This window comes from Asterias amurensis, chromosome 9, assembly GCF_032118995.1.
Source record: "Asterias amurensis chromosome 9, ASM3211899v1".
Lineage (NCBI taxonomy): Eukaryota > Metazoa > Echinodermata > Asteroidea > Forcipulatida > Asteriidae > Asterias > Asterias amurensis.
In genome coordinates, this window is record NC_092656.1 from 21,978,147 (window position 1) to 22,002,789 (window position 24,643).

The following is a 24,643-nucleotide window of genomic DNA, read 5'->3' on the forward strand; positions in this document are numbered from 1 at the left end:
TGGATGAAGTGCCACTTCATACAGGCATGAGAGTAATCTGTACATGAAAGAAGAGGAAAAGAGAAAACTCGGCAAGAACAAAAGAGGATAATATCATATTCCTATACTTTAGTACACAGAAGGTGAAGAAAAATCAAAACCATCAAAACCAAAAAGGAGGAAATCAGTTTAGAAGAGGAAATCTCACATGCCTGTTCATATGGGATGAAGTGTTTTTCTGCCCCTGGATTAACTCAGGAGGGACTTTTTTCTAGTTCTTCTTCATTTTATTTTGAGTCCATCATCTACTCTTCAAATGTTTGGCCAGGATTCAGCACATCTCACAGCCTTGTCGTTTGCTGCAATCAGGGCCCAATTTCATCTGCTTACCGTAAGCACATAATCGGCGCTTACGGACGCAGGAAATTCTTACAAGGCTAGCGCAGAAATTCAGCGCTTGCACAGTAGCGTTAAGCACAGCCATGAATTGGACCCTGAACTTCCAGGCAGCCCTATTTCTCAAGGGCTGGGCATCATAGAAGGTGTGGCATGGACTGGGGTGAGGGTCCACATGTTCTTACATGGTGTCACTGCAAACCTTATTTACAAATCGTAAGACTGCTTGGGTTACCAGCCTTCAATTCTTGGAACCCTGGGGTGTTCCCTCACCCCCCCCCCCCCCCCCCCCCCCAATTAGTGATTCAGCACTGAACCCACAGGCAAGTTCAGCGGGAAACGAATAATGGGCTTTAAATGAATGGGGAATGTGGCTTGGAATCCAATTTCCTACAAAAAACTAAAGAAAACGGTAGTGGCGTGTTAAGAATGGAAAACATTGGGGGACAACATTGGGAGACAACATTGGCACAGCTAGACCTTATCGTGACATCTCAAAGAAGAGCTAAAGGAACACGTTGCCTTGGATCGGTCGAGTTGGTATTTGAAAAGCGTTTGTAACCGTTTGCTATCAAATGCATATGGTTAGAAAGATGTTTTAAAAGTAGAATACAATGATCCACACACATTTGCCTCGAAATTGCGTGGTTTTCCTTTTACTTTGTGAACTAACACGTTCGGCCAGTTTTATATGGGAGTCAAAAATTTTACTCCCATGAATGGGCAATTTTGAGTGATACTTGTGTGGATCATTATATTCTACTTTTAAAATATCTTTCTAATCATATGCATTTTATAACAAACGGTTGCTAACGCTTTTCAAAGACCAACTCGACCGATCCAAGACAACGTGTTCCTTTAATCAAAACTCAACTTATATTTCAGATGTCAAGGATTTCCCTGATGTAAAGATTGATGATTGATAGCGGAGCTTATCCCTTGGAACTCATTCATTCCTCGGTTATGAATCTTCTAAACCCCTTGGGGTAAACCGTTACGGATAAACAAGTTTATGCACGAAATAATAATTTGAGAAAATAGAATTAACTGTTGCAAACTGCTTATCGACCAAAAGGGCCTTTTGTATGAATGAAAAAAACTGTGAATGACATTTCGACCCTAGTAGTAGTGTTTCTTGTATTATGTTACTAGTACTTAGATACCTGTGCAGATACATAAGATCTCCAGGTTTTTCAATGAGTCCGCTTCCAGAGCTTCCAGTGCCTTTAAGCTCTTGAAGCGGAAGCACCTGGTGTATCCCAACATATGCATCAAATAACAAACCTGTACAAATTTGAACTCAATTGGTCCTCAAACTTTGGCTGAAAAAGTGTACAAGTGCACAAGCCTTGTATATTTGTCAAATTTTTTGCTGAAAAGTGTACAAGGCTATAGCCTTGTATATTTGTCAAATTTTTTGCTGAAAAGTGTACAAGGCTATAGCCTTGTATATTTGTCAAATTTTTTGCTGAAAAGTGTACAAGGCTATAGCCTTGTATATTTGTCAAATTTTTTGCTGAAAAGTGTACAAGGCTATAGCCTTGTATATTTGTCAAATTTTTTGCTGAAAAGTGTACAAGGCTATAGCCTTGTATATTTGTCAAATTTTTTGCTGAAAAGTGTACAAGGCTATAGCCTTGTATATTTGTCAAATTTTTTGCTGAAAAGTGTACAAGGCTATAGCCTTGTATATTTGTCAAATTTTTTGCTGAAAAGTGTACAAGGCTATAGCCTTGTATATTTGTCAAATTTTTTGCTGAAAAGTGTACAAGGCTATAGCCTTGTATATTTGTCAAATTTTTTGCTGAAAAGTGTACAAGGCTATAGCCTTGTATATTTGTCAAATTTTTTGCTGAAAAGTGTACAAGGCTATAGCCTTGTATATTTGTCAAATTTTTTGCTGAAAAGTGTACAAGGCTATAGCCTTGTATATTTGTCAAATTTTTTGCTGAAAAGTGTACAAGGCTATAGCCTTGTGTACTTGTCAAATTTTGGCTGAAAAATGTACAAGGCTATAGCCTTGTGTTCATGTCAAATTTTGGCTGAAAAGTGTACAAGGCTATAGCCTTGTGTACTTGTCAAATTTTTGGCTGAAAAGTGTACAAGGCTATAGCCTTGTGTACTTGTCAAATTTTTGGCTGAAAAGTGTACAAGGCTATAGCCTTGTGTACTTGTCAAATTTTTGGCTAAAAAGTGTACAAGGCCTTGTGTACTTGTCAAATTTTTGGCTGAAAAGTGTACAAGGCAATTAGCCTTGTGTACTTGTCAAATTTTTTGCTGAAAAGTGTACAAGGCTATAGCCTTGTGTACTTGTCAAATTTTGGCTGAATAATGTACAAGGCTATAGCCTTGTGTACTTGTCAAATTTTTGGCTGAAAAGTGTACAAGGCAATTAGCCTTGTGTACTTGTCAAATTTTTGGCTAAAAAGTGTACAAGGCCTTGTGTACTTGTCAAATTTTTGGCTGAAAAGTGTACAAGGCAATTAGCCTTGTGTACTTGTCAAATTTTTTGCTGAAAAGTGTACAAGGCTATAGCCTTGTGTACTTGTCAAATTTTGGCTGAAAAGTGTACAAGGCCTTGTCAAATTTTTGCTGAAAAGTGTACCAGGCTATAACCCTACCTCCATGCTATAACCTTGTGTACTTGTCAAATTTTGGCTGAAAAGTGTACAAGGCTATAGCCTTGTGTACTTGTCAAATTTTGGCTAAAAAGTGTACAAGGCTATAGCCTTGTGTACTTGTCAAATTTTTGGCTGAAAAGTGTACAAGGCAATTAGCCTTGTGTACTTGTCAAATTTTTTGCTGAAAAGTGTACAAGGCTATAGCCTTGTGTACTTGTCAAATTTTGGCTGAAAAGTGTACAAGGCTATAGCCTTGTCAAATTTTTGCTGAAAAGTGTACCAGGCTATAACCCTACCTCCATGCTATAACCTTGTGTACTTGTCAAATTTTGGCTGAAAAGTGTACAAGGCTATAGCCTTGTGTACTTGTCAAATTTTTGCTGAAAAGTGTACCAGGCTATAACCTTGTGTACTTGTCAAATTTTTTGCTGAAAAGTGTACAAGCTATAGCCTTGTGATGTGTACTTGTCAAATTTTGAGTAAAAAGTGTACAAGGCTATAGCCTTGTGTCTTTGTAAATTTTTTGGCTGAAAAGTGTACAAGGCTATAGCCTTGTGTACATGTCAAATTTTGGCTGAATAATGTACAAGGCTATAGCCTTGTGTACTTGTCAAAATTTGGCTGAAAAGTGTACAAGGCAATTAGCCTTGTGTACTTGTCAAATTTTTTGCTGAAAAGTGTACAAGGCTATAGCCTTGTGTACTTGTCAAATTTTGGCTGAAAAGTGTACAAGGCTATAGCCTTGTCAAATTTTTGCTGAAAAGTGTACCAGGCTATAACCCTACCTCCATGCTATAACCTTGTGTACTTGTCAAATTTTGGCTGAAAAGTGTACAAGGCTATAGCCTTGTGTACTTGTCAAATTTTTGCTGAAAAGTGTACCAGGCTATAACCTTGTGTACTTGTCAAATTTTTTGCTGAAAAGTGTACAAGCTATAGCCTTGTGATGTGTACTTGTCAAAGTTTGAGTAAAAAGTGTACAAGGCTATAGCCTTGTGTCTTTGTAAATTTTTTGGCTGAAAAGTGTACAAGGCTATAGCCTTGTGTACATGTCAAATTTTGGCTGAATAATGTACAAGGCTATAGCCTTGTGTACTTGTCAAAATTTGGCTGAAAAGTGTACAAGGCAATTAGCCTTGTGTACTTGTCAAATTTTTTGCTGAAAAGTGTACAAGGCTATAGCCTTGTGTACTTGTCAAATTTTGGCTGAAAAGTGTACAAGGCTATAGCCTTGTCAAATTTTTGCTGAAAAGTGTACCAGGCTATAACCCTACCTCCATGCTATAACCTTGTGTACTTGTCAAATTTTGGCTGAAAAGTGTACAAGGCTATAGCCTTGTGTACTTGTCAAATTTTTGCTGAAAAGTGTACCAGGCTATAACCTTGTGTACTTGTCAAATTTTTTGCTGAAAAGTGTACAAGCTATAGCCTTGTGATGTGTACTTGTCAAATTTTGAGTAAAAAGTGTACAAGGCTATGACCTTGTGTCTTTGTAAATTTTTTGGCTGAAAAGTGTACAAGGCTATAGCCTTGTGTACATGTCAAATTTTGGCTGAATAATGTACAAGGCTATAGCCTTGTGTACTTGTCAAAATTTGGCTGAAAAGTGTACAAGGCTTGTGTACTTGTCAAATTTTTTGCTGAAAAGTGTACAAGGCTATAGCCTTGTGATTTTGTACTTGTCAAATTTTGGCTAGAAAGTGTACAAGGCTATAACCTTGCGTACTTGTCAATTTTTTGGTTTGGCTGAAAAGTGTACAAGGCTATAGCCTTGTGTACTTGTCAAATTCTGGCTGAAAAGTGACCTGTCAAATTTTTGGCTGAAAAGTGTACATGGCTATAGCCTTGTGTACTTGCCAAATTTTGGCTGAAAATGTACATGTCAAATTTTGGCTGAAAAATTTACAAGGCCTTGTGTACTTTTAAAATTTTTGCTAAAAAAGTGTACAAGGCTATAGCCTTGTGTACATGTCAAATTTTGGCTAAAAAATGTATAAGGCCTTGTGTACTTGATATAGCCTTGTGTACTAAAAATGTACATGTCAAATTTTGGCTGAAAAGTGTACAAGGCTACATGTCAAATTTTGGCTGAAAAATGTACAAGGCTATAGCCTTGTGTACATGTCAAATTTTGGCTAACAAATGTACAAGGCTATAGCCTTGTGTACTTCTCAAATTTTGGCTGAAAAGTGTACAAGGCTATAGCCTTGTGTACTTGTCAAATTTTTGCTAAAAGGTGTACAAGGCTATAGCCTTGTGTACATGTCAAATTTTGGCTAAAAAATGTACAAGGCAAGTTTTGGCTAAGAGATGTACAAGGCTATAGCCTTGTGTACTTGTCAAATTTTGGCTAAAAAGTGCACAAGGCTTTAGCCTTGTGTACTTGTTAAATTTTGGCTGAAAAGTGTACTTGTTAAATTTTGGCTGAAAAGTGTACAAGGCAAATTTTGGCTAAAAAAAAAGACAAGGCTATAGCCTTGTGTACTTGTCAAATTTTTGCTGGAAAGTGTACATGTCAAATTTTTGGCTGAAAAGTGTACAAGGCCTTGTGTACTTGTCAAATGTTTCGCTGAAAAGTGTACAAGGCTATATACATTGTAGCCTTGTGTACATGTCAAATTTTGGCTAAAAAATGTACAAAGCTATAGCCTTGTGTACATGTCAGTTTTGGCTAAAAAAGTTTACACGGCCTTGTGTACTTGTCATTTTTTTTACTATTGTAAAATATGCTGCAAAGGAACAAGTTAGCATTATTTTGTTTTTTTTTATAGCTTCTTATTACATGTATTATCTACACCATGCACAGCTACAGACATTACTTACAAATATTTATAATTGCATATATTATCAACTTTATTTTTGTTTTCAACAAAACAGTACATGTTGTTTCTTTCAAAACCATTGAAGATATACCTTGCATGTTCAAAGGATTGAAATCTTTCTGAAAATAAAACTGTGGTTATTTTCCAACCCCAAAAAAGAAAAAAAAGAAGAAAAGAATGCAATTTGAAGAAACAATGTAACACATGCCATCAAGAATAACATCCAAAAGGTAGGGTCATCGTTGTTGTTTTCGTCAACGTAATGCTTATTGATTCTATATAGAAAGATACAATAAAAGTTGCATGTTAATATTTCAACTGAACATGTGTCTACTTGCTGATAAAGGAGGACAAAACTGTAACTCTCTTTTCACAAGAATGTTGAATGCATCCACATTTTAGCGAGGTGACAGCGGGTACCAACCGAATGTCTGGCTGAAGCATTCGCGGGAAAAAAAACTGTCAGAAATCTAAGAATCGAGAACAGATTCAAAATCAACCTTTTTGGATGACAAACTATCCAAATCATATCACTTTAAAGGGAATCCGATCTCAGAATATGTTCATCACCAGCTGCAGTACTTATCACCAATTAAAGGAACACGTCGACTAACACGGTCAGCCATTCATGTAAATGGCCGACCATGTTAGTTCGCAAAGTAAAAGGAAACCACACAATTTCGGTGCAAATTTGTGTGGATCATTGTATTCTACTTTTCAAACATCTTTCCAACCATATGCATTTTATAGCAAACGGTTACAAACAGCTTTTTATAGACCAACTCGTCCGATCCAAGGCAACGTGTCCCTTTAAGTTTTTAGAGTCTTTAGGTGACTATGACCCTATCTATAGAAACTACCCTGTACTATATTTCATCACTTACAGTGTACACATTACTATAATATCTTCAAGCCCCCCCCCCCCCCCCCCCCGGTGTGTTCAACTGTTTTCTTGTTCCTGTACTGCTCTTACTGTCGTTGGATGACATTCATGCATTTTGACTGGTTTTATAATTGGCTTAATATTTCTTGACCAAGAAAGGAAGAGATACACTACTTATTTCTTCCTTCTTGGTGTGGTGAACCATTTTGGGGTCCAGGTATAGCCCCTCCGGTTGTCAGATGCCATTCATGCATTTTGACCGGCTTTGTTTCTTAATTCTCCAACAAAAAAGGCACTAATGAAGAGAGATTCACAACTTGTTCCTTCCTAGTTAGAGTTTGTTGTTCTTGAAGTATTGAACCGTTTTTTTCCCCATGTATGTCCCCTTTCAGTCATTAGATGCCATTCATGCAATTTCTTGGCCATTTATGGGTTTTACAATCGACTGAATAATTCACGATCAATAAAGGTAAAGATTCACTACTTGTTTCTTGTCAGAGTTCTCTGCTTCTCGGCGTGTTCAACCGTTTTCTTCTCGATGTACAGCCCCTTCCGACGTCGGACGCCATTCATGTACTTCCTGGATTGATTTTCATAATCAGCTTTGTCGCCAAAATGGAGGAGCTCCTCCTCGGTTGAGGGCTCCCAGAAGGGATCGCTCGGTACAACCTTGATGGAGAAAAAGAAACCAGATATGACATTTAATTAAGGAAAGGTTTCGCTTTGCAGCGATTTGACAATAATGAAATCAATGCAGAAAGGGCAACTTAATTAAAATCATTAGCCAACTCAAAAAGTCAAATATGATACGCTCTACATATTATACATATTTTGTGTTGCACGCACGCATTAATATGCAAATATTGACTAGAGAAACTAAGAAATGGCTTCTTTCGTCTGGCCAGCTGTGACCTCGATTGCAACACAGTAGCTGTTGGACATGGACCTTGTGTCATTTAACATTTGATTCCTTGTTGCAAAAGAAGACTCAAGACGATTGGAACAGTAAAAACTACCATCACTGTGAGGTTACCATTGCTTGCCCTAATTGCTTGTTATTTGCAAATTTATCCAACTTTGTATTGTCTTATTATAATGAATCCATTTTGAACTTATTTTGATTGTATTGTGATTGTAATTTTTAAGGATGGCCCATTAAAAATCATCTTTTGATGACACATAGTTACCGTCATGTTATTTGTAAATAAAGCTTTTAGTATTAATAATGTTACTACTCTACATAATGGTTTAATCTGCAGTATATTGCGCCACAGCACGTGTAATCCATTGCGTGGTGCTATGTAAAAGGAGTTGGTCTCATAATTCAAAATCGTAGCTCCACAATATCTTGCAAGAAAACACTGACTATTGAAGCGAACAGAGCCTCACCGAGCAACGAATATGAGCGCAATATAAGAAGCCACTATTACAATCCAGTTTGATTTTCCTGAGGTATCGACAGAGATATTGTACAATTATTGAGAAGTCATTTTAAGTAACTCTACGAATCTTGAAGGAAGGTTGATTGGCCTTCACGTGTGAGGAAATTGCACTAGGAAATCGGCCACTGAGTTATTACATCTTTTACGACCCCCCTCCCTGATCTGCCAATAATATGTTCTAGTTGGCTTTTTGTGCTTCAGTTGGCAAATAGAGCAACAAATCAAGTAGAACAAGGGCATCCATGTTGTAAAGACTCCAGTCATTTTATGCACTACAAATTATTGTTGTCTGTTGCTTTGACATCATTAAGTACAGTGGCGTTGCCTGTTGGACTTTCATTTCATTTCATTTATTAATTTACAGGTAAAAAATGCAAGTACAGACAATAAGAATGGTAAAGAAAACAAATACATGTACATACAATTAGGAGAGAGAACAAAAAAAGAAAGGCCTTCTTGACATACATGTAGCAGCGCCGAATCTAGGGTAACAGTTCAGGTCGTGGATTCAAATCTCACCCGAGTAATATGCCCGTGAATTTTTTTCACAGAACACAGGAAAGTACTGAGTATATAAAACCAAATAATATTCTTTATCCCTGATGCAAAATTTAAAATCTGTTAAATTGTTGTAGAACCTGCTGCTAAAATATAGGATTTGAACTGCCTCTAGCTAATGGGCAATCTCGGTGGTCTAGTTGGTATGACATCTGGGCTAGATTGGCAAAGGTTGTGGGTTTGAATCCCACCCGTGTAATATGCCTGTGATTTTGTTCACAGAACTCAGGAAAGTACTGAGTAAACAGTGCTTACACACGTCGGTGTAAGGGGTAAAAAACAAACAACACTTAGATATCACTTGTTGTTTGCCGGTTTTTTTCCTTCCAGTATGGTAAAAATTGATTATAATTTTTTTTTTTTTTTTTAATTTTCTTCCTTGAGCCAGGAGATCTTACTCTTGTGATAATTTCTAATACTACCCTGGGAAAGGGGAACCCACGATGTCGTGATTTTTTGGGGGGTGTCATAATTGCATTGGATAAGCCACAATGTAAACAGGATAGCCTTGAGTGTGCATTGAGCGAGGACTCGCTGAAGTTTCATGGCTGAAGTTTCACGTCTGACATAACACCAAGTGACACTAATCAATCTTGAGTAATGAAATATTGTTTGAGATTGTCAAGGCGCAAGAGGATTATATGTGATTTAGTCGCTAATCCTTCAATCAAATCAATTTTTTAATCACTTTTCCCTCCAGATGGAATCAGCGTCGAAACTAAGGTAACATTGTAGAACAAAAAAAACAAAGGCCTTCTTGACATAGCAGCGCCGAATCTAGGGTAACAATTCAGGTCGTGGATTCAAATCTCACCTGAGTAATACGCCCGTGAAGGAATTCACAGAACACAGGAAAGTTTTTTTCTGTTAATTATGTTTATATTTCTGTTGTAATTGTAGTTTGTTGTCTTGTAAAGCACATAGAGATGTTTATTCATATTATGCGCTATATAAATGTAGTTTATTATTATTATTATTGTAGGGGGGGGCACAAGGGGGCATGGATATTAATTGGGGGCTCGTCCCCGACTCTGGAAAAGGTCCCTGAAAAAAAGAAACCCAATCTTTTAAAATTCTCATAATTTTTTTTGAAAATCTCCCTGATTGTGGAGACTCTTTCCCTTATAATGTTAAATGTAATTCTAAATATCCCTGATTGTTTTACGAAATGTCCCTGACTGCAAGATGAAAATGTTGGCAGCTCTTGATTGAAGGGTTTTGATACCTTTTGCAGATCAAATTTTTGATCTCACCTACTCACGTTGAGTTTGTAATATATTTACCTGTAGGCAGTACCTCAGCAAGTAGTATTTTAAAGCGAGGGTTTTATCTGTATTAAACCGTGTAAGTTGAGTGTAAATCTGAGGATGCTTATAATTTGTGTCGTACAAAAAGTTTGTACACAATCCGGTAGAAGTTTTCAAATTCAAAATTGTCATTTTTGATTCGCAAACGAACGAAATAAGCACAAGATGATTTCTTCCCTACCTCCCAATGACTGAAGAAGAGTTGGGGACTGGCCGATCCGCTGGTCTTCTTGCGGATCTCTTCAGCAAAACCGAAGCTTTCTGCCACGGGGAGGGTCGCTGTGATGTCAAACACGGCTGAACCTTCTCGCATCTCCTCACGCTGGATGTTGCCATGCCTCCTTGAGACGACCGCATACATACGCCCTAGTGGTTTCATAAAGAGAAACGCACTTAATACACAACATTGTTACGCGCTTAATACAGTTGTTTCTAAACGCACATTCAGTATTTTCCTGCAAGGTATGTACACAATGTAAGACTTCGTTTGAATTATGAGACCTACTCACTTATCATTATTTATTTCCAGACAGGTTTTCAATTTTTTTTGATGAGATCCATTTGTGTAGCGCATTCAGCAGCAACTGCTAGAAACATTGGGGCAAACCACTTCTCGGAATAATAAATATTTAACCGAGTTCTTTTACATGCATTACCCGATGACCAACTGCTTTATGACCCATCCACAAGGTTACATGTAAGTGTCTAGCTTATGTAACACAAGTGTCAATACCAGGACTTGAACCTACAATCTGCTTATCAGAAACAGCGGAGCTTGACATACCATAAAAACTTAAGTATTAGATTTTTTTAAATAATGATCAAGATAACAAACACAAAACATGTTAAAGGGTTTGATTCCTTTTGTAGATCAAACTTTGGGCCAAAACGTGAATCCCTACTCGGGCCTGTATGCTTCTTTTTTGAAAGGGCAAGGGCACCAAGGCATTTTCTCTTAGGCAAAGGGCACCCTATGAGGAAATAGTAAATTTCTACTGGAGCATTTCAAGGGCACCAAGGCAATGGCAAGGGGCAACGGAGGCAATCGCCTCCGTTGCCTCCGTGAAGTATCAGGCCTGCCTACTCATTGTGAATGAAATGTATGTAATACAAGTTACCTGTAGGAGTTTCAAGTTCATCAGTCGTCAAGTTAAAAAAAAAAAAGGGAAATCACAGAACAATGTTTTCAGGAGAGTGGCGTAAATCCGTCGTACATGCTAAAATAGTTTTTTTTTAAATAATTTTACTCATTTCTAAAAAACTACAGCACCTCACCAAGTAATATTTTAAGGGAAACTTTCTACCATTATTCTCTTCAAAAACCATGTAAGTTTAATGTAAATCTGTGGACGTTTGTATTTTAAGGCGTTCATAAAGTACCTAAACCCTTTTAAACATTTAAGGCAACACGCTTACCGAGCACGTCAGCGGTTGCCTGAATATCACACTTGTACATGGCCGCCATGAGTCTCTGTGGTCTTATCTGGAATGCAATACGGCAACCCTCCTTCACGGTGGATATAATCTGACCAGATAACGGGCCGTAACCTCGGCTGGTAAAATGTGGCATCATCTCACTATTCATATCCGGTGATCCAATAAGTGGAGAACTACAATCTGAAGCAAAACTCTTGGCTAGACCAGGTGAAGAAAGTTCTGGCATGATGTTCGACGTAGAGTCTACATTCCTCATAGGTATTGCAACATTTTCAGACTGCCTTGGGACAGTATCCTGAGATTCTACACCATTGTTGATTCGATTATTTACATCTTTGTCGGCTGGAAAAGTGAATTTGTTTGACTCGGTGCTTTCCTCAATGAGCCAGTTCTCGATCGCGAAGCACACCCCCATCATGGGTTCCTCGCAGAGAGGTCCCGAGAAGGTCGCCATCTGAAAACCGCTCACAACGCTGTTATCAAACAATCTCGGAGCGGCGTAATCCCTTGATACGTCCCCTTCATCCCCGCCCAGACACTGCCATATTGGCGTTCGATTATACCCGTCAATCCGATTCAACAACAGGTTCGGTCCGCAGCGCTTCGGTCCGAACGACCAGATTCGATCCACCGACCCACGCCATTTCTTCCCAGCATTTGCGAAGGCTGTTTCCAAATCCTCCCGGAACTCAAGTAGTTTCGCTAAAGCTTCCTCTGTGAGCTTCTCGCCGCCTTGTTCCTCACTTGTCTTCCCCGCCAACCACGCTGCCGAAATCCTGTCCAGGATCTTAATGAGTTCCGTGTTTTCTTCCAGGAGTTTCGTCACCTCTTCGGGTAAGGGTAGCGCTCTCAACTTGAAGGTGCTCAACTTGTTTGCCGTCTTGATCGTCAGAGATCCGTCTTTTGAGATTTCACTTTCAAACTCGCTCACGGCAGATCTGGTTCGCTGGACCTGTATTTAAAAAGGATGACAAATATAGTGGGGAAAATAATCAAGTTCAAAATCTTCAAAAATACAGCTCAGGCAATTTTTGAATAGTTCAATTGTTTTAATGATGTATAAAGGTTGATGCATAAAGGTTGACATTTTCGAAGGAATCTAAACAAAAATCTAACGAGTGATTTGCCAGTGGATTTTTCGGACAGAACTCAGGAAAGTAACAAGTACTTAAGGGTCAACAAACGAATAATATTCTTTCCTACCTGGTTGATGTCATCAATTGCCTCATTGACCATGTCCACCTTTGGAGGGATAATGATGGTCTCTCGGAACGGAACGATCGGCTCGGAGACGTTGATCTCAATCTTGGCAAATCTACGAAAGGAGAGAAAGAGCTGGTCACATGTTTTCTGAGTTTATAAACCGACTTGATCTGGGAGCACAAAGCTGATAAGTAGAACATGTTGCTTTGAAAACAACAAATGTCTTTGCTACAATGAGCATTATTGTATTATTAAAGCCATTGGACACTTTCTGAACAGAACAAAAATTAAAAGTTCACAGATTTACAAATAATTTACAGGGTTTACAGAAGGTAATGGTGAAAGACTTCCCTCAAAATATTATTCCATGAAATGCTTTACTATTTGAGAAAACATTAAAACAATTATCAATTATCGATATCGAGAATAACAGAGTTATTTTAAACACATGTCACGACACGGCGAAACGTGCGGAAACAAGAGTGGGTTTTCCCGTTATTTTCTCCCGACTCTGATCACCGATTGAGCCTAAGTTTTCACAGGTTTGTTATTTTATATATAAGTTGTGATACACGAAGTGTGGGCCTTTGGACAACACTGTTTACCAATGTTGTGCGATTGCTTTACATGATGTTTCATAGCTGACGAAAAAGTCTGAAACTTGGAATCCGATTTGAGAATAAAATCTATTTTGTGAATTTTTGTTTACTCGTTTCTCCAAAACTAAAGCACCTCAGCAAATAATATGTTAAGGGAAGCTTTCTACCATCATCTTCAAACCGCATAAGTTTAAGCAACTACTGATAAGCGGACATGGAACGCTGTCAGCTTGTTTGAAAAAAAAAAAAGTATGATTACCTTTCTCGCAAGTCATCAAGGCATCTTTCTAGATGGACTTCCCCGGCAGCCACTATCACATGTTCACCGGTTTCTTGTATGAGAACCTCAACGCAGGGATCTGATTGGTTGAGAAGCTTCATGCCATTCACAAGAGCAGGCATGTCCGCTAAAACAATGTAATAAGATGATGTATCATAAGGGTGACTCTTTTAAAACATTTTGTATAAATAACAGTGCAGGACTGGAATTACAAGAGGCCGCAGGGGACATGGCCTATGTTGCCCTGGTCTTGGCTCGGCTGCCTCTTTAAACATTTCCCATCTGTCCAATGGAAGTGCACTTTACAGCAGGACCGGTTCTTGTCGGATTGGAGTACATGTAGTCTCCTAAATTGTCTAATCTACTATGCGACAGTAGAGCTGGACAGTTCTTACAAGAATGTACACAAGACTTGCTGTTAAAAATAACTGAAAGCTCCCATTTGTGGGATGTTGCCGTCCACTCACCTAAGTGTTTAGGTTCAACAGCAACTCTCACAATTGGAGCTGCATCAAAGGTCATCGTGGTGAAGGCAGGGCAGGCAACCGTGCTAGACACAGTCGCTGACTTTAAGACATGGCCTTCAAGGCCTCCTATACCTGTACATAGTATTGCAAAATGGAAATTAAAGAGCTTTGTGTATTATTATATATTTGGTTTGCGGTAACACCATGTCTGTGTCTACTTTCCAGATAGATTTTGTTTCTAAGAGAAGTGTCTTGCTAGATATTCCACTACCGCTGAGACAGTTCTCTAAAGAACAAACTCTACCAGGCAAGTAGATACACACATGGTGTTACCGCAAACCAAATTATATAGTGATACCTTGGACATTTGAAACCAAACTTTTTAAATTGGTACTAACAACAGAAAGGTAAAGTGACATTGAAAAAGTTGAGTACTACAAAAAAGAAAGTTGTTTTGAATTTTCAAACTTAACTTAACCAAAAAAATTAATGTCCTGACGTTTCGACCCTAGCAGAGTATTTCTCGAAGGCTAACAGCTAATTCTGTTTTCTCACTTAACTTCTAAATCGGAACCTATATATTTAAATTTGCATTAAGAATATGAAGGTAAAGTGACATTGAAAATCTTGAGTACTACCAGACAGCAAGTTGTTTTCAACCAGACTTTTAAGTTGGTACTTACGGTCAAGTGACAACAAATATGTGGAGTGTTACCAGGACTAAAAACCCAGTTGTTTTGAATTTTGTAAACGCAAATCTTGAAAACGGGACTAAAAACCAGAAGGTAAAGTGCCAGAGTAAATTTCAATGTCTTACCTAGGACATTACCAGCTGGTACACTGTCCATTAACTCCAGTTCTCTGCCCATCAGTAGATACAGATCATTTACCACAAACTCGCTTATACTTCTCCCGGAAAATATGCCCTCTCCACAGGAATGTGATGCACCATCTCCCTGTGTGAAAAGTAATTCTCCATTAACGAGGGAATTATTTTATAATTATTAAACCTAAAGCTTTCAGAACACTGTGAATGTTCTGGAGCTACTAATTTTTGTGCGTTTCCTCTTAAAAACACATATACTTGGTAACTGATGTGGTTGATAGTTTTATCATTAAATCGCTTTGTTTCTGTGTTCTTATACATCAGTGTCACCTTGTTTGATTTCTTTGTTGCATCTGAGGAAATTCAGACTATTTGAGTGATTTATATTCATGGAGATTTTTTGGATCGTAACAATAATGTGTATATTACCGTTAAAATGTTTGTTTTTTTGCGGTAACACCATGTATTGACTATTTCTAAATAAGTTGGAGTGGTTCTGAAAAGAACCGTTGGTTTCAACTCTAGAACCAACCCAACTCATTTAGAGAAAGTCATTACATGGTGTTACCGCAAACCTTTCCATTATCGTTTTTCCACCATGCAAAGTTTCATATCCTACTCAATAATAATTCCGTTGACTAATCCTGTTTTTATTCAGGGCCCAATTTCATAGAGCTGCTATACGCAAAAATTTGTTTAGCATGACATGTTTGCCTTGATAAAAACAGGATTACCAAACAAATTTCCCACAAGATTTTTAGGAAAGCAAACAACAGCTAGAAACCAGTAACAAGAAATTTCATGCTCAGCAAATTTTTGTGCTTAGCAGCTCTATGACATTGGGCCCATGTCTCATCAACCCTCAGAAGATTTCTCACCAACCTTAAGTAAAGCCGTCATTGGATCGTGCTTGGGACCAAGGACTAGCAGCTTCTGTCCTTTGCGTATCCGCCCGCTGAAGACACGCGCAAATGCCAGGAACGTGTCCCCTTCTTCCTCGTTTTCCTCAGGGGGTTTGTTTACATGTACATCTAGTAAGGGGATGCCCTTTTGGGATGGATCGACTGTAACAAACAAGTAAAGGTAAAAACAGTTTGATTTTTTTTAGGGGCAGAGTTTAGAGTCGATCAAAGAAGGCCAAAGGGTACCTTGTTAACCGGTCCCCTGTCTTTACCCACAAAGATAAAGACAGGCACTGCTCCACTGGTTTTATTGGATAGACATACACATGAGTAGTTTGTTTTTTTGTTTGTTTTAGATGATCTTTCTGTCAAGAGAACTCAGCAAACTCCCACAAAGGGACATAGACACCAAGCTGGCAACAGCCAATCTCTCTCATACAATCATTTGTTTCTGACTATGATAATAAATAATAAATCGCACAAATCAAATTATTATGATCTATTTAGTCATGGATACAGGAAAACGACACACAGTCAAAATAAAACAAAATGTTGTAGTGATGCAAGGAAATGTACTGTTGATAGCGCCCTCTTAAGGTTAATAATTTGGTCAAATGGTTGCCTCCAAAATGCCTTCAAAAATTCCCCGGTCAGCATGGCCTTTACACTAAAGATTGCATTGAGCATCTCACCTTTGATGATGTCAGGGTTAGGCTCTGCTGCTGTATCACTCATCTGATTTGCAACTTTGAGGGCGTGTCTCTCTTTAGCTTCCTGATGTCTCTTCTGAAGTTCTTCATCACTAAGAGGTCTATTAAAGAAAAGAACAAAAGTTAGAATGATGCAACGGTCTCCAGTTCAGTCATGATCTGCACCCAATTTCATAGAACTGCTTAAGCACAAAAAGTATCTAAGCACAACAAAATTATGCTAACCAGAATAAGGTTCCCAGCCAAAATACAATGTGACAAACATAATTTGTGACTGGTACCCTGCTCATTTCTGCTTAGCAGACAATTGCTAAGCAATTGTTTCTGCTTAAGCAGCTCTATGAAATCTGGCCCTGGAAATTCTATGCACGCTCAAAGGAGCAAGGGATCAGCCGTCGATTTCTACAAAGAACTTACTTTGGTTTGTTCTTTGGAAGATTCACGTTCTCAACGGCAAACATCTTAGAGACGTAGACGATAACTGGAGCGTCATCTCCTGAGATACACCGCTCAAATGCTGTGAATGTAAAATAACAAAATATCAAATAAACACCCTTTTTCCAGACTGTATAAGACCCTACCTTTTTACAAGCCAAATTCATTTAATAAGGATATGAAACTTATCTTGTTGAAGAGAAATTCCAGGAAGGTTTGTGTTTTATTGTAAATGTTTAAATCGTTTTCCAACACTCCAGACACTTTCAAAATTTATTTCTTGAGATAGAAAGTGGAATCTGTATTACCTCTTAATAATCAACTTAGCTTTCAGATTTTAAGTCACTAATTCCAGTTTTCTGATTGTCACCAAAACAATAAGCCATTTGCGATTTGAATAATGTCTGGTACCATGACTTCCTTAGTCACAATGTAGGCCTACCACTCACATTTGAATTCCTCAGACTAGAGAGACAGTTGCTATGGCAAATGAATCTGGGCAAACTTTTGTAAAGCAGCCTCAATATGAGCAAACGTTGGCACCATTGTGCCATGCACATCCATTCAGAATAGTGTATGGGTGTTGACCATCTCTTACAAAACTACGCAAAAGCTTGCCCCTAATCATGTCACACAGCAACTGTTTTGAAAGTCAGAGGAATTCAAATTTAAGTGGTTATTTGAGACCAAGCACGTCATTGTACCAGACAATAATCAAATTTAACTCCAGAAGACAATCAGAGCATACTGATCGAAACGTCGAGTTAAACCAACGGTTCTTTTCAGAACCACCCCAACTCATTTAGAGATAGTCATTACATGGTGTTACCGCAAACTCTTCTATATCAAATTTAACTCCCAAATGGCTTACTAACCAATGGAAATAAGCTCAAATATTTGCTTACCTGATTTTAGTTGCTGTGATTGTTGGGGCAGTGTGTCGAACCGTCGGAAACCGCCACACATGAGTTTCTCAATCCTCTCATGATTAATGTCCAGAGGGCTCGGTAACTTCTTACAAACCATGGCTGGTAAAAGCATTGAGAGTTAAGGAATAAAGGCAGACTCAAGTTGGAAAATGCCTCAATCTCAGATGATGCAAGGCAGGAGCACAGGATACTATTGTGAGAAATGGTTCCTTCTGAAGCAACGCAGTTTTTGAGAAAGAAATAATTTTTCACTAAAATATTTGAATTTACTTCAAGGCCTCAACTGAGGTCCCGAATTCAAGCATCTGAAAGCACACAACTTGTGAGACAAGGTTTTTTTTTCTTCCATTATTTTCTCGCATTTTCAACGACCAATTGAGTTCAAATTTTCACAGGTTTGTTATTTTATGCATATGTTGAGATACACCAAGTGAGAAGACTGGTCTTTGACAATTACCAAAGGTGTCCTGTGCCATTAAGATTATATTTCTTGGGGTGGTTTTCTGCTCAAGGATACCCAGAAGAGCTTCCGATAGAGGGAGCCACTGTCCACAGATCACCTGTAGGTGTACTCTACAATCATTATGACGCAAGTCACGCGCAGGAATCTTCAGGTTCAATGAACCGATGATCTTCTGCATCTTGTCTTTATCCCTGAAAAACAGAATTAATAACAATAATAATACTAATCATCATAATAGCTATCATAACGCTCATATCTACATGTATCACTCAGTGGCGCTCAAGGAACTTTAGTACTTTGTTGCAAGGTATGCAAGACCACATATGGATTATGAGACCTACTCCTTTTTACATAGAGCCATGTAATAGTTTACAAGGTGCTGTGGCGCAGTATGGAGCCAATCAAACCAGGAACACCAGGGCGAACCCCTTTCTCTTTTCAATAAGTGTACTTGGTTCTTTGATGTGCGTTCACAACACACAAATAGTGCCCATTTTTAATACCTTTCACAAATGACACCCTCTGGTGTGGTTTCCAGGTTCAAGAAACAAAGATATGAAATCAATAGTTAGCCAACACAGTCCTGTAAGCCCACCAACCACAGTTCTCCTTCTGGAAGAACAAATTAGAGTAGTGCAGCCAGGCTGATTCTACACTGAAACCTCTAAATCCCTATGAAGAGACCAGCATCTCAAACATTCTTCGGTCTACTGGTGATGACTAGGGCATGCCATTCCACAACAGTTGCCTTGGATTGGTCGAGTTGGTCTTTGAAAAGCGTCCCGTAACCGTTTGTTATAAAATGCATATGGGTAGAAAGATGTTGTAAAAGTAGAATACAATGATCTTCAAAAATATGCCTCGAAATTGCGTGGTTTTCTTTTTACCTCGTCGACTAACACGGTCGGCCATTTGTGGGAGTCAAATTTTTGACTCCCACAAATGGCCGAACGTGTTAGTTAGCGACGTAAAAGGAAAACTGTGCAATTTTGTGTGATACTTGTCTGGATCATTATATTCTACTTTCAAAACATCTTTCTAACCATGTGCATTTCATAACAAACAGTTTCAAACGCTTTTTATAGACTAACTCGTCCGATCCAAGGCAACGTGTTCCTTGAATAACGAGAAGTCCCCCCCCCCAATCCACTTAGTGGAAGTTGTAGTCCTGGCTGATTTTCCTGGCTGATTAAAAAATAAGTAAGCTCTGCTTACCTTAAATAAAAAATATACAGCATTTTTGAGATGCCCTATGGGTGGGATAAAGCACTACACAATTAGCACTACGCAGTGATGTTTTTACTCAGCGTGCAATAGTACTTTTATTTACTATCACATGACAGACAATCCTCCAATCAAATGGCAAGGATCTGCTTGGGTGTAATTAATACTATTATACCTTTTGATAAGAATGGTGTCATACACGGACCACAGGTTCTCCAGAATGAACTGAACAAACATTGGTTTCTTCCCTTTGACCTGTAAGAAAAATAAAAACATGGTCAAAGGTCATACAATGCTCACTAGAATAGCGCCAACATTTTACTATAATGTTTGTTTTATTCTTAAATTTAAAAAAATGACAAAACAGGGTTCTGGGTTTCTGTTTCAAAGGTATTTTACAAGGAATTACCAACTGTAAGATCTTCGATAAGTGTTTTTGTCTCTTTTGATTGTTGCCAAAAAACATGTGAAAACTCTGGCTCAAAGACTTAACAACAAAAGATTACTGAGATGAAATTCAAAAGTGACAAAAATGAAACATCTAAAAGACAAAATGATTAAAACATGTACATACGCGCCACGCACAACTCTCAGCCAATGAGAGGTCCGCTTTTGACCCCATTGAGGGCGCTGTTTAAGTTTGTGACTTCAAATGTAATGGGTCTGTATGTTTATCCTGAAAATGTTTAATATTAAGATACTTTTGTGTTTACCTGAGCGCCTTTCATGATGCGTTTCGTTTTACTGTTTAGGAAGAAATCTCCCCACAACGTCTTGCGAAGTATCTCTACTTTCACCCCCAGCTTGGTGGCATACATGTCGGCGAAATGATCAATTCTGGAAAAAAAGAAGTAGGATTTGAAATTTTGCAAGACAGAGATCTAAACTATTAAGGAAACGATTAAACTGCACAAATTTTGCAGGGTGCGGCCAGCGACGCCTTGGGTCATGCCTGCGCCCCTTTGGGTCGACCGGCTCGGGACTTTAGTATGAGCCTACCTTTCAACAACCTTCATAGTTTGTCGTGACTGAGCGGAATACGAGCACAGAACTCAACTCTGATGCTTCTGTTCAGCAGAGTGTGGGCTCAAGTCTCAGTTGTAACACTTGGGTTGCTGAGCAAGACACTTAACAATAATAGCTTCTCATTACCCAGGGGTAAATGGGTATCTGTATACTCTCGGGCCCAGGGAGCTGAGATGGTTTAAGGAATGAATTAACAGGCCCAGTGACCTGGGGTAATAATGCTGGAAGTGCTTTGAGATGCCCTTCGGGTGTGAAAAGCGGTATATAAAAAATCATTATTACTATTATATCAATTGTGATTACTTAATGTACAAACATACCCAAAGCCCCAGCCGTCGATAGCGCTGGCGAAGATGACATTACCCTGGTCCGGTGAGAAATACAGATTAGAATCGTCCGTTTCTTCCAGACCGTCACTCCAATCGTAAAGGATCTTTTCACCGTTAGATTCCGAACCTTGCGAGTCTGAGGGCTGTGACGATTTCTCTGCATTCTTTTGCTGAAAATAAGGTTACAAAGTTTGGAAATTGAGAAACTAGAATCAGCTATTTAAAAAATGTTTTACAAAGTAATAGGACCGAAAAAAAATACTTTCATCATTGTGAAAAACTGTAAAACATGATGGTAGAGAAGTGGTACACTTTTATTGTGTTTTCAGTCTACAGATGGATTGCAATAGACGTCCGGCTACCATCTTTGATGAATTGGCCGAGATTCGTGCACAGCACATACACGCATGCACTTTTCCAGTGTTTTACATCAAAGATGGCGGTCAATTACGCGTACTACAATCCATCTTTACTAGTCCTGTTAGAAATTGTTTGTGATTTTGTCTCATCAGAGAGATGTCCGTGCCTCACCGTTGCTTGTTCGAGCACTCCTGACGCAAACAGGTTTCCAACGACGGCGTTGACCTGCTCCAGAACCTGCTGGAGGCGGAGATGAGCCTCCAGTGGGGTGTACTTGAGCTCCGAGATGAGCCTGTCGATCTTATTGAGAACGAGACAAGGCGTGATGTGCTCCAGCCAGGCCTGACGGAGGACAACGTGGGTCTGTGTACAGGTAGAAGATTACAAAGACTAAGGGGCCATTCATAATAGTCAATGTTTAAAAATTCGATCGTTTGTTTCGAAATTGTGGGTAGGTGTGTCAAAAGAAGTAACTGAAAATCAAAATTTACATTTAAAAAAAGTGGGGGGTAAAAACAACCAAATTGAATATAATTCAAATTATTTATAAAAAAAAGAGAAAGAGAAAAAAAAAAATTGGGGGGGGGGGGGGGACGACTATCTTGTCGCCTAATTTCAGCCATTGATAATACTTGTTTACATCAACATTTTATGAGAGAGCAGAACCTCATAATATCAAACTCTCTCTTTCTCTCTCTCTCTTGTATCACGTGTACAATTTGTGACTGGTATCCTACTCATTTCTGCTTAAGCATAATATTGTTAAAGGCACCTTTGATTTGTCAAAGACCAGTGTATCTCAGAACATGCATAAAATAGCATTCCTGTGAAAATTTGAACTCAATTGGTTGTCGAAGTTGTGAGTGAACAATGGAAGAAAAAACACCTCTTTCTCACAATTTTGTATACTATCAACAGCTCTCCATTACTCGTTACCAAGTAAATTTTTAAATGCTAACACTTATTTTGAGTAATTACCAATAGTGTCCAGTGCCTTGAAATCCAAACAATTTAGTGCGAAAGGAAATACGAGAGGAGGATATAGGAGGGTTGAGGTCAACTGTTGGCAAGTGGGCCTAGGGAGCAAGAGTTTTGAAGATAAACATTTAAGAATTTATTTAACCTTGTTGTCAGCGTTTTACCTGTGGGCAAACACCTTCAACTACATCAACAACAATGAGGGCGCCATCACAGAGTCTGGTTGCCGTAGATACTTCACTGGAGAAGTCCACATGACCCGGTGAGTCGATCAAGTTAATCAAGTAGTCCTGATCATCTAACGGAAAAAGAAGAGAACAAAAAGTAATAGGCCTACTGATAATAAATGACAAGTGTTCCAAATTTATCTAAATAGAACTCCTATGTTATATTTTCGGCAGTACACATGGCAAATTAGAGGATGACACGTGAACTGAGGTATGTTCCACAAACGACAAGGATCTGTGTGTGCTGTATATAACAAGGAAATATCAAACACACAACTGGCTTCTTAAAACCATGAGCGTAAAACTGACAATTCAAAGGCACCAAGGCAATGACCGGGGGCAACAGAGGCATGTCATGGCCGAGCGGTTAAGAGCACCGGATTCAAGCTCTGGTGTTTGATCAGCAGAGTGTGGGTTCGATTCTCGGTCGTGACACTTGCTACGTACAATTTGGGAGGTAGTGCTTTCTGCTCTACCGGCCAGGCTTCGAATTGATGATGCCCAAGCCTACATATCCGTATGGACTGTAAATAAAAGGGGTAACCCTGTTTCAGCCCTAGGAGTGATGGCAACGGCCTCTGGAAAAAAATAATTGTAGCCCACACCTTGAAGTGGCCTTCAGGCCTTGTATGTCTGGCAACTTGCATAATTTCTTTATATTTTAAATTGCCTTCATTGCCTTTGTGAAGTATTAAGCCTGATCTAAACCAAACCACATGCCCTATGTACCTTTGTTATAGTGGAGTGATATTGCACTTGACTTCATTGTAATCCCTCGTAGCTGTTCGTCTTTTCGACTGTCCATGTAGCGTAATTTCCCAGCCATACGCGATGATATGATGCCATTGCTGGATATAAGAGTGTCGGCCAATGTGGTTTTGCCTTCAGGAAATAAAAATATACTAATATTATTATATTACGTATGTTTCCTTTTAAAACAAAAACATTTATACATTTTGTTACAAGGCCCGACGGCAACTCCATTGGGAGGGCAACACTTAACTGTTTTGCACTATTGACCTACATGTAAATCTATTTTGACCAGTCCCAGTGGCATATTGTCACCTACTCCTTACTAGAACTACAATATAAGGTTTGTTCGTGTCTAGAATTTGTGTCATGATTTTCGAAAGTGCTAAAAATGCAGCAAATCTGTTGACCAGCTGTCGAAATTGTACGTGTTTGAGTTTGACCATTTCACCCTGTTTGTTTTAGAGCCTGCGACGTAACCCTTCGGCTTCGCTGTCAGGAGGAGGGTTGCGTTATCACAGCTACCTCACACCCTCACCCTGCTGCTGACAAAACACCAGAGTTTAGTTGGTCCGGTGAATAGCTGGGCCGCAACACGCCACAAATTGTTCATGTATGAAACAGGGGAAATCGGGCGCTGCTGACTCTGCTGGTACTGTTTAAGTTTTACTGAGTGAATGCTAACCAAGCTTTTTAACCTGCACCAAAGTTTTTGTTGGATTTTTTCAACTTCTTGTGCTTTTGTCTGCACTTTGTCCATGTTCTTTCTTCACTTGCACCTTACCCCTTACGGCTGTGACGCCACGCTGCACCCAATACCCATCCTAGTTGTGATAACGTAACCCTCCTGTCGGCAAGAGGGTTACGTTATCACAACTACACCCATCCCAGTTAAGCAAAATTTGTGCTGCAAACAAACAAAAGTCCAAAGGGATCACACTACTACAAGTACTACTAGGTATAGTACTAGTACTACTACTACTACAGTACTACTACTACTAGTTACTACCTACTCAAGACTCAATTTAAAGCTTGTTTCGAATAAATGAACCAGGAATGCTTTTCATATTTTTTAATAGCTGAAAATGAGATATTATTAGTCACTGTGGTGAAATACAGCATACATGTAGTTGTGAAGTCCTAATTAATAGTAATTTTTATTAACAATAAGAGTCGCTCCATCTTCCTATTCTTCCACAAATTGTTGCCAACCACTCCAGCGACCAGAAGTGTCCAACTCCATCCAAGTCCAACTCACCATGATCCACGTGTGCAAGAATGCAGAGATTTCGAATATTTGCAGCATTCTCCTGGAGTCTTGCGAGTCGTTCACCACCGATTCCTCTCATTCTGAATGTTTTAGGGGAGACGAAACCTTACAGTACACCAAAAATAAAACTGCACATGACATGTGTGTTGTCTGTCCGCAGATTGAAATGTTTTCATGTATTGTGCAATCATTTTATTCTCGTCTGGTACCGCGTAGCATT

At 38.9% G+C, this 24,643-nt stretch overlaps 1 protein-coding gene across 1 annotated transcript; it reads right to left on the reverse strand.

Annotated features, from left to right (window-relative positions):
• Positions 1–5,822: 5,822 nt before the first annotated feature.
• On the reverse strand, positions 5,823–24,584 carry LOC139941698 (elongation factor-like GTPase 1). The gene is made up of 19 exons (XM_071938307.1): positions 24,412–24,584; positions 23,133–23,285; positions 22,341–22,474; positions 21,370–21,561; positions 20,830–21,008; positions 20,197–20,320; positions 19,659–19,738; positions 18,314–18,450; positions 17,773–17,895; positions 16,850–16,949; positions 16,415–16,533; positions 15,703–15,884; positions 14,812–14,950; positions 13,995–14,126; positions 13,507–13,654; positions 12,649–12,760; positions 11,425–12,397; positions 10,190–10,374; positions 5,823–7,370 (listed from the first exon to the last, which is right to left on the reverse strand). Exons 1-19 carry the CDS (start codon positions 24,500–24,502, stop codon positions 7,182–7,184), a joined length of 3,492 nt encoding a protein of 1,163 aa, XP_071794408.1. The 5' UTR covers positions 24,503–24,584; the 3' UTR covers positions 5,823–7,181.
• Positions 24,585–24,643: the final 59 nt, after the last annotated feature.

What these genes read in the sequence shown, in the direction of transcription:
- LOC139941698 (XM_071938307.1), bottom strand. Translation starts at nt 24,502, where the DNA reads ATGAGAGGAATCGGTGGTGAACGACTCGCAAGACTCCAGGAGAATGCT. An exon ending in ATCACTCCACTATAACAAAG is followed by an intron (nt 22,475 to 23,132) that starts GTACATAGGGCA and finishes TTTTTCCGTTAG; the next exon opens with ATGATCAGGACTACTTGATT. An exon ending in CAATGACGGCTTTACTTAAG is followed by an intron (nt 14,951 to 15,702) that starts GTTGGTGAGAAA and finishes CTTTTCACACAG; the next exon opens with GGAGATGGTGCATCACATTC.